General features: G+C 38.3%; 1 protein-coding gene across 7 annotated transcripts in view; it reads right to left on the bottom strand.

The window, feature by feature from the left end:
- Positions 1 to 446: 446 nt before the first annotated feature.
- LOC143296137 (serine/threonine-protein kinase MRCK alpha-like) overlaps positions 447 to 11,236 on the bottom strand; it is a 70,436-nt gene continuing 59,646 nt past the window's right edge. For 4 of the 7 annotated variants that reach the window (XM_076607924.1, XM_076607926.1, XM_076607925.1 and 1 more), the window contains one exon: positions 447 to 10,517. In XM_076607924.1, the coding sequence (XP_076464039.1) occupies positions 10,359 to 10,517 (159 nt within the window). In that variant the 3' untranslated portion in view covers positions 447 to 10,358. The remainder of the gene's footprint in view (positions 10,518 to 11,236) is intronic. The other 3 variants (XM_076607928.1, XM_076607930.1, XM_076607932.1) reach the window with 2 other exon arrangements.

The raw sequence follows: 11,236 nt of genomic DNA, 5'->3' as shown, positions 1-11,236 counted from the left end.
TTCACTTTGACAGTGAAGCAAATACACTTGCAGACAGAAGAAAAATAAAGGAAAAAAAAGGGGGTGATGCTATTCTGATGCAACATGCTCTCCTAGGGAAGTAATCTGAATTTCACACACATAAATCTGTTGTGACAAAAACAAAACAAAAAAGTAATACAATACAAATTTAGCACTTGGATATTCAAGAGGAAAACTGTTGTGACAAAAACAAAAAAAGTAATACAATACAAATTTAGCACTTGGATATTCAAGAGGAAAACTATGGGAAAGTTTGTGTTTTTTTCCACATTTCTCATGATTTAATATTGTCTTGTGCTAGATCCATTAATGTGGCATTATTTTTTCATTGTGATATGAACTGATACCTGCACTTTCTGTTCAAGATCTCACCAGCTCTGCTGGCTTTTTTTTTCTCTCTCTCTCAGCACATTTCACTCTGTACATGATGGTTGTACACAGGTTTTATTACATTTTTCCCTTTTTTTTTTCTTTTTTCTTTTTGTTCCAATGTGACATGAAATGACTGTACACTGATCGTGATCCATACTAATACAGCAGGTATGTACTGAACTATACAAAACCCACACACACACTTTGTTCTTGAAGCAACTTTGCGTCATCACAAACTCTACCACTGTAGCATACAACATGGCTCTTCACTTTCACCCTTGAAGGGAAACCAAATTTGTTAAAAAAAAAAGAAAAAAAAAGTGAAACACACTCACACACAGGCACCCACATCAAGACTGACAAAAAGTGGTTACAATATACATGATTCTTTACACTTTACTAATATTCCCAAAATTAGTACATACAAATACACAAAACATTCTTATACAGTTAAATAATGTGTGATAACCATTGCACAGTTTAGTAGTAGTTGATAAAAATCAGTACAAAACGAGTTTACTGGTTTCCAGCTGAAAATAAGAGAAAAAAAAAAGTCTTATGTGCAGCACTTGAAAGCTACTGAAACATGAAGTGTCAACACCAACCTTGTTTGTTTACTGTTGAGGCACAGGAAATAAAAAATTGTATTTCACAACAGGAGGTGGTTTAGTAAGACGTGCAGTGTTCATACAACAATCGCAAACTTGGCTTTGTCACATTGTCTCAAGTCTTTAGACGCAGCAATTCACCTTGTTCTTTACCTTACTGCCCCCGTTCTTTTCCCCAACTGGACCGAGTCTGTTACAGATTTCATACTGAGAAATCAGGTTGTCTGATTTCATTTTGTTTTATACTGTGCTTTAAGGATTTAAAAAAAAAAAAAAAAAAAAAGTCTGAACATCATCCCTCCAAATTGGCCACTGGACTGATAGTGACACAATCATCACTTTCTACACTGATTCCAACGTGTAATCAACTTGCTGTGTGCTTGAGAATTCCTGCTTTAACCATCAGATTTTCGCTCTGGAGAATATATTTTATACTATCACCTGATAGTGACACAATCATCACTTTGCACACTGATTCCAACATGTAATCAACTTGTTGTGTGTTTCAGAATTCTGCTTTAACCATGTTTTTCGTTCTGGAGAATATATTTTACACTATCACTTTTAGTACATTTTCCACCAAAAGAAAAAGACAGACCCCCCCCCCCCCCCTTTTTTTTTTTTTTTTTTTTTTATTACCCTGGAATTTGAACTTGCAACTGAGCCAACTGTTGCAATGGAAATAGTCTTGATGTCTTTTCCTTATGAGAAACAGATAGGGGAAAAGACTTCCAAAAGGACTGATTTAACCACAGTTCTGGTACTGGGCAGGAATTCATGTTCTTACCCATCCAAATGTACAGCTCCCCTCCCCCAGTCACTATCAAGCACACTTTGAATCTGTGGACTGTTTCAATTAAAACATTAATGTACCATAATCATTCCATGATACTCATGACAGTGATGAATGTTGCAATGGGTGAATATTTCCACTACAGGTGAATTCAACACAAATCAATGCATGCCCTTTCATAAAGAAAGCCAGTTATTAGACAATGGTCCGTGGCCAAATCTGATGGATTTGAGCTTTCTCACTCTGTCACTTAAAAAAACAATGAAACACTTTCATGATGATTCATGCTAGTCCCCCCCTCCCACCCCCTCCAACATCTAATACTGCAAGCACAATTTTATTAAAACTAACTGTAATGATTTACACTCCAACTGTAACGGTTGGCAGCACTGAAAATCTTATATTGGTCCAAAAATGAGCAAATTAATCCAGTCTTTTTTTCTCCATTTGTCCTTTTTTAGGTTTGGGATTCAAGCAATGAATGTCCAATGTGGAACCTGCCAAAAATTTAAACAATGAATTTAAAAATAAAGTGAATAGAAAACTCAATTCTTTAATGTTTAGTGTTCAATGGGATATTAAAAAAGGAGAAAAAAAAGAGAATAAAAGAAGAAATAAGCATGTAACTGTTAATTTAATAATGGTTGGGAAAGATGGAGTGTTGAAGATAAAAAAAAAAAAAAACCAACAATGTTTGTTCCTTGTCCCTTGCTTCTAAATCCTTTCATTGATGAACAATTATACAGGGTCCAGAACAGTATTTTAACTATAAAAAAAATTAAAAACATTAAAAGGACTTAAGCATTCACAGGATCTGCAGAGCACATGTGGTAAAAGAGCCCCAGTAACAGCCATCCCACAATGCAGGTGAACCAAAACATGGAAAGCAACCTCTGCTGATTGTCTTCACAGCATTGCTGAACAAGTCAATTCTGAACACTTTTCAAACCCTCACAGCCAAGTGAGACGGAATACCAATCTGTCTATTGTGAAGACTATGATCCTAAATTTAGGCTGCAAGATTGCACTGGCTCTTAGTGCAGCAGCCTTTGGAAACCGCTGTCTGTCCTCAAGCCCTCTTTGCCAAGAGAGTGAGTGGTGGAACTTGGGCAAGACTCTCTCCACTACAATCAAATTCTAGCCCAGATAATAAGGCAGCAGTTACCACCATAGTCGGACATGACTATCATACAAATCCATTATGCACAGCAAGACAATTTCCTCATGTTCATCTGACTTCACACTGTATACAGGCAAAACAAATTATTCCAAAAATATGGAATGAAAATGGGGATGGGGCAAAGTTATGTGTTATAAGCAACCATATTATTCAGGCCAATATTTCATGTGAAGTCCATCAAAAAAAAAAGGCGTTTCATATCTAAAACCTGATGCAATTTACCCCCTGCACATTCCTCCTTCAGGTCCCTTGTTCATGAATACCTAAAACAAAATAAAAACAATTTTTGACTCTCATTTTCATTTGTGAGCAATTTCTGATGTTCATTTTGTTTTACTGCACGTGTCCTGTATCCACTCCCTGCCTGCATCCCCTGACTCCTCACCAACAAACCAAATACACTGTGGGACAAGTCAAGTTTGCACAGCCAACAACAACAGGAGAGATGAAAGTCTTTGCGCAGATATAGCATAAATGCAAGGTGACCAGTTCAGTGTTTGCAGCTTGCCTACAGCCACCATCAAAAACTAGTGTACCCACACACGAGACACCACACACAATGAGCAGATGAAGATTTGTACACAGTGGAATGACGACAGCAGAACGCTCACAACAAGGATAAAGACAACAGATATGCATGTAGCTTCAACTCCTTTCAAAGTGACCAAACTGAAAGCCCACTGTCACACACACAGCAACCACTTTAAACAACTTGCAGACACAAGTAACAATGGACACACTCGTGCCACGCACATGAAGCTATCCCCCTCTTCAAATAAAGAGTATGGGGAGGAGAGCCCCCCCCCCCTCCAAAAAAAAAAAAAAGTGTGGCATTTTGTTCAAAGGCCTAGAAAAAATTGGTTCAATTCTTTGTTACATATTTTGAATTCACAGCATGTTCCAATCTCAATTTGAATAAAATGAAAACAAGCACAAGTACAGAGTCCTCATATGTGCTGTTACCTAACTGAAAATACAAGTTACCACATTCTGACATTTTTAGAAGTGATTTGCTCCACATTTTTCAAAATCTGGAACTGAAAAATGAATCAATGATAGACCAGGGGGAAAAAAAGAACACAATGAAAAAAAAAAAAATCCTGCTGACTCCTCTGCAAGCTTAAAACTAAGCACAAGCACTAAGACCAAAGCTCACCTCTGAGAACACATAATGATTTTGAATATCTATCTCTGAACATGGACTGAAGCCACAAAGCCATGACAAGTAACGTTTATCCACTAATCTCTGTACTTAATGTTCCTGTCATGTGAAATCCCATGGCCCGAAATCAACAGGCCATTAAAACACACAAAACTGCACATCTATGCAGAATCAAACAGCAAAGCATTTCACAGCAACATTAAACCATGTCATCAGAATTTTAAAATTATGTTTGAAGAAAAACACTGCTGCAAGTCTGGCAAAGAGAATGAGCTACCTATGATAGCCATTCCATTCCTAAACCTGGGTACTGTTCTTTTTACCACTGTTCTCAGGCTCAGATAGATTGTTTTTTTTAACAGCAATGCTGAAAGTTTTCTAATGAGGACCAATGGTTGATGAACCAAAATTGAATGTACTTTATCTTCATAAACTAGCATTTCTCTCCAGATATTGCATAAAACAAAACAAGACAAAAACAACTAGATTAAGTACTATTTTGACAAGTAGAGACCCAGAGGATTTCAGATTTATCACTGCCAAATAGAAGTCTACATAGCATGCTCAGATGTCTCCAGCCATCATCTACAAGCAGGTGAGAGTGGTGCTACACAGAATCCACCCTAAAACAGATGACTGGTGTATGGAGGTGAAGTTGACATGAAGCTGAACAGGCTCTAATGGGAGAAAGGCACTCCACCATCTCCCATCTCCCCCATCCAGCCACACCCTACCACAACAAGGGCTGATTCCAAGGAATAGGACATGACCACAGCAAGCCCTGTAATAATGGTGCTGACACCTCTGACCCACACCTGTGAGTCACGGTGAAACACAAAGAACACGGAAGGAGGAAACATGAGGAGAGAGAGAGACCCTGAGATCTGTCGTTGACAAACACACACTTGTTTCCCTACAATGTAAGCTGGCACATGCACACACACACACTCTCTCTCTCTCTCTCTCTTCAAGATGTTCCCAAGTCATTTCATATTTGTGGTTATAAATATGTTTGAGGTTTTAACCAAGCACATGCACACTCGAACAGAAATAGACTCAAATACAAGGACTAAACATGTTTATGATACATACAATAATTACATTCAAACTTTCTGAAAGATTCAACTTAGTGTCAACATACCCAACAACATTCCAAGATGGAAACCTCCGATGCATAAATACTTTGGGTCATAACACATGATGTAAATAAGCAATATGTACTTCAATTCCATTGGTTTCAAACACAAACCAACAGGTACATGCTTGTCCTCAAAGTCAGTTTTGTGCTTCCAACATGTGCAACATCACATTCAAAATGCTCACAGAGTTTGATGATGAAGAAAAAGACTGATTCAAGAGAAATTAGTACTCAGACAAGTGAAAAGATCACTCCTTCCATCACACCATACAAAGATATATTGGAGAAACAGTTGTATGGAACCACAAACAATTCTCAATGGGACTTCGCCTGTCTCCACCCACCACACAAACTGCTAACTACAAGTTCAGCAGCACAAATGAAGCACCTTCACAGAATATTAAAACAATGATCAAGTAGATAGATGAACTCACACACACTAACACACACACACACAAATCCATTTGAGTGCCGGAATGGTACAAGGAAAAACTTGTTCAGACTTGACAGAACTGAAACTTGGTGATCCCATTGACGTCAAACCAAATGAGCACCAGTATCAATCACGCTGTGTCCTCAACAGCATCCAGTGAGTCCCAGCAAATGTGTGCCATGGTCGGTTGCCACAGGTTAAAAAATACAGAATTAAAATGAATAAATACAAACAACAGATCAAGTTCAAGTAGCCAGCCCATGTCCCTCTGAAAGATCTAGCCAATAGAGAACGTTGGATATGCACAGCACCCTGATTTGCTTCTCTTTCAGTTCCTTGTTTTCAACACTGGTAACTTTCATATCTTGAACCTCAGCATGCTCAGTCATTTTCTTCCATAAGTATTCTTTTTTTTTTCTTTTTCTTTTTTTTAGATTTAAAGATTGCACAATGTACTTGATAACAGAGATGCTGTAAAACAAACTGAAAGAGTGGCATTATGGCTAGCAATGTGGTTTATAATCACAGTGGACACAATATCTGAAGTGAGTGAAATTGGCAAGGCTTTGAAATAAATACAATTCATATTATTTTTGTTCCCTGTGTGGTAAAACATTTATAAAACAGTGAGCTTACAGCAGAATGTGTAGGCTACCAGTGCACTTCTATCCTGTGAGGGGGTCAAAAAGAAGACATCATACATATCCTAGTCGGGTTTTTGTTTTGTTTGTTTGTTTGTTTTTTTAATGCTTTCTTTTATTGTCTTTTTCAATTACTTTTTCACATTTCATTTGGAATACTTCAAAACCAATGGTTTTTCTTCAAATGTGCATGCTGTCACTCTCATTACAGGTGTTATTTCCTGTGCCACAGAACAAACAAGTCACATTTCACAGAGAACTTGTCTTGATACACGAATTTATTGGTGGTACTTGTCTTGATACATTAGTTTATCCGTAATCAGACTGTAACTTGATGAGTCTGTATTTTGTGGGCCGAAATTCAGTGAACGGAAACATGACAATTTCTACTGGAAACTACCAGGATCTAGGGCACATGCCCAAATGTGTACAAAAATATTTGTTTTTGCCCAATTTTAGAATATGCCCAAGTAAATGCACTTTTTTTTTTTCAAACACTGATATGCATAGTGCAGGCAAAGATATGTTGGCTTATCCTCAAACCACACACAACAGAGTGCATTGGTATCACAACTAAATGTCTGAGTACAACACCAATATGATCATGACAAGAGCATTGTGCAGACAGACATGGATATGAACGAAAATATTTTTATGTGACTGTGTGACCATGTAAGTGTGTGCCTGGTTTTTTGTTTTTTTTTGTTTTGGGGTTGTTTTTTTTCTCTCTCTTTTCATATCATTGTTTATTCTGAAAAAATTTACACTTGTAAAACTACTATATATAAGTTTTACTCATTCTGTGTTCTTCACATACCTCCAGGTATTATGAAAACAAGACCATGCCTGGCAAACACACACCCTGAAATGTGAGTATGCTTTTTATCTAGCTGGATGAATAGTCATCTACATAAACTTTCATTCACGGGAACAAATTTACTGTACTGAGCTGCAGCCCACAAGCAGAAAAGAAAACTCAAAAGTTTCAGACATATAAAAGCCAGTAAAGATCTGTATTTTCATGCTGGTTTCCCAACATGTATCACATATTGCCCAATTTTCTCCCCTGGCATTTGTTTTTGGTTACCTTTGTAATGAAGAAGTGGAAGCATGCATTTGGACCATGCCCTCCATCCTCTCTTTCAACAGCTTATCAAGAAGCCTGACTATCTCACCTACAGTCACTCAAGTTGTAGATTTCACTTTCTCCTACTTCTACAATCTCTATCTATCCAACGCAAGTCCAGATGAAAATATTGGTTTTCTGTCCAGAGTAAATGCATGACTCGTATTACCACTTAGTATTAAGTAAACAAACATACACATGAACAAATATTGTAAAAACGTAAATTGACACAGATTTCTTAAAAAAAATAAAAATAAAAAAACAACCATCAAAACATGCCAACATGTGAAGGCATACAATAAAACCTGGAAGACATGCCATGTCCCTGTTAAAATGATTGTTGTCCATGTGATTTTGTTGTGTCTGCGAGAGAAGCTTCCAGATATGATATGGGGACAGTGCAATGAAGCTAAGTCAGACAAATGCTCCTCAACAATCATCTCATGCTTTCTGTATAAACAAATCGAAACGCACATGCACACACATACACACATGCATGCACCCACCCACACACGCATACAGGGCAGACAGCACACACATGCACACCCATGCACAATGAGCAGACAAGCATAGCTGATATCCCAAGGATATGTCAGCCACAACCCCACTACCACCACCAATCAAGATAGCTACTGACAAAGTGTAAAAATCAAGTTGTCACGGATTAAACAAAAAACAATGTGCAAGTGAACACAACTCCCACACAATAAATAGATATATAAAGACAGAAAGATCATAATAAGTATCTGTTGTCAAGATCATCCCATCTCTGAAGAAAACAGCAAAGCCTATCACCAGAGTTTCAAATAAAGAAAATGAAACACCCAACCACTGAAAATAATGGAGAAAACAGCATACTGTGAAAAGAACAAAGCACAGTCAAGAAAGTTCAGTTTTGAATGTTTCAAACTCTGTTCATATCTTCTTTTTTTTTTTAAGTTTCTAAAATATTTGAAACAGGAAGCAAGAAATACATGCACATATATACTGTGCTACAAGAGGACATGCAGACTGAACCTTTACCTACAAGCTGCCCAGACAGATGGGCCCATAATTCTGAAGGCATCAGCGTAAATTTGTGATGTTGAATCCAGGTCCTGTTCCACACTTTCTTTCTCTCTCTCATGACACTGCCTGTAGAGGTCTGCAGACTCCATTTGTCAGTCAGCTAATGCACAGAGAGCTGTCATGAAGCTGTCTGAATGCAGTCAGTTCCTCTTCCTCATCCAATGTCCAAATTAACCACTCTGCTCATCACATTTATCCAGCAGTTTGTAAGAGAGAGCCAATCCAGACCTACACACTGACAGTTAAAACAGATCCATTCAAGCTGTTCACAATGTGCATTTAAAAAAAGAAAAGAAAATGCACACAACCAATACACAGCAAAGCTGGAAAACAAACGTTTAGAAATTAGGAATCATTTAATGGGAGAAATTAGAAATCGTAAATCAGATTGGTGGTATTAATTAATCAATCAACCAAGTAAAATGTTAAGACGCTGGGGCGTAACTCTTAAGTGACAAACACACACTAATTACGAACTGAGAGAAATAAGCAGAGAAAAGCTAGTCAATGCATATTTAGTCAATATGTACAGAACACACTCGGGATCAAGAAACATGAACCACTCCATTTACAATTTGATATGAAAGCTCATGTATTAGAGAGAAAGTACATCAACTATAGTCTCTCTCTCTCTCTCTCTCTCTCTCTCTCTCACACACACACACACACAGTGAACACTTCAATAGACACTGATGTGAGGACTGTCTTCTTTTTTTTTTTTTATCTACTCGCTCAACCACATGCAAATGTTTTCAGAAAGAACCTTTGAAGCAGCTTATACACTTCATTCAAATTCTGCTTCCCTGTTTTCTCTCTGATGATAACCCCACCCCAGGCAATATGAGGACTTTAGAACATGTTTTTCTCTAAAAACATAATTAAAAAAATAATGAAAAAAAAAAAAGACAACAGCCCCTTAGTTAATTTGTCTTGTAAACACTTTTGATCACAAGGAAGCTGTCCAGACAACACACATGGCGTCACAATTCACAGCTGAGCAGAATGGTTCAAAAGGAATGCTCTCATGCCAAAGCTGCTGCACGACTTTTCTCCCTACTATGGAGTCAAGTCCATACGGGGTGAGCGGTAGTTTAGAGGGATGTGTTTGTTTTCTGGTACTGACTTGGACCTGCAACCAATTGATACCACCTGTCCCTTCCCTCCATACCCCCCTCTTCTCCTTACTCACTAGTCTGAAACTACAAGCTGACTGGGTGAACAAAGCTATGTGCACATCAGTCCCAAACAAAGTGATCGTCTGTTATGACTAAAACACATTTAGAGTGGTTTTGACAAGTGTCAGAAAAAAAAGCAAACAAACAATGTGGAGCAAGACTATTAAACATAATCAGTTGTTTTTGTTGTTGTTGTTTTTTTTGGGGGGACAGGTAGATAGAGAGAGAGCAAACAGGTAACAATCAGAAAATCAAAGTTAAATAGACAATTCCAACAATGCAACTCACCTGCCCCTAAATGCAACACTGTTAATTCACAATTAAAAATATGTAATAAAAATAATAATTAAAAAAAAACACACACAAGAAAACACAATGTTGGCACAGATAACAAAAACACTGCCGTAAGAGAAAAATCATCCTTCTGATAAACACATAAAACAAGTTCCAGCGCTGACAGGTGGTTTGAGTCCATGGATCAAGTCTGCCTGAAAGGCCCACTGGGAAGTGGGCCCACTGCCTTGCTCACTCTTTCTGTACAGGGAAGCAGCATCAGCAGCAGCAGCAGCCGAAAGGAAAAGGACACTGGCCATGTGGAAAGGGAGGTAGGTCACCACCACCCCATGACCCCCAAGTTTCCATCAACAGTCTGTGGAGGTTGGGGGATTGCGTACGGAGGGACCACTTCTGGAAGCAGGGTGGTGCGGGGTGGAGGCGGGGGGTGGAGCTCTGCTGGCAGTGGTGGTGGTGGTGGTGGACCCCACAGACCTGCTGCGCCACTTTGGGGACTCAGGGCTATCCTGCCATGACAACACACACACGTTTGGCTAGTTGCCATCGTCCCCATGCACCCCCCCGCCCCATGCCCATCTCGCATACCCACATCCAAACAGTAATGCAGTACACAAAGCCATAGCAATTTTCTGTCAAATCGATTCCTTTATGATGAACCTATATCCAAACATAACAACATAGTCATGCAGCATACAAAACCCTAACCATTTTCTGTCAAGTCATATTTCCTTTATAATAACATACATCCAAACATAACAACACTGTCACGCAGAATACAAAACCCTAACCATATTCAGATGATTGAATCATACTTCCTTTCTAAACCACTGGAATGTATGTAGCTACAACTTTCACACAAGTGTATCAACTCTGACAAATGACGTCTTCAGCAAATGAACAATACTTACGATTACAAGACACTCTTTTGTAACCAGGAGTTAAAATAACCTTGCTAAAACAAAGGCTTGTAAAATGAACAATAACCCCATCTCCTGCCACTGTTGTGCACTGACAGATCTTTAAGAAAACACATCAGAAAGCTCTGATCAACACTCTCTCAATCACATCAGTACTGCACAGATATGCTTAATGATGGTTACAGTAACTAAGTCCTGACTGCATATTTACTCATTATGTTTTCTGCCAAAATTGACAACAGCAACCACCACACCACACACACACATACACAAACACACACACACACAAATCAAAAACTGTTAATGTT

Source organism: Babylonia areolata, chromosome 21 (genome assembly GCF_041734735.1).
Source record: "Babylonia areolata isolate BAREFJ2019XMU chromosome 21, ASM4173473v1, whole genome shotgun sequence".
In the NCBI taxonomy this organism is placed as follows: domain Eukaryota; kingdom Metazoa; phylum Mollusca; class Gastropoda; order Neogastropoda; family Buccinidae; genus Babylonia; species Babylonia areolata.
This window is presented reverse-complemented; position numbering and strand designations above follow the sequence as displayed.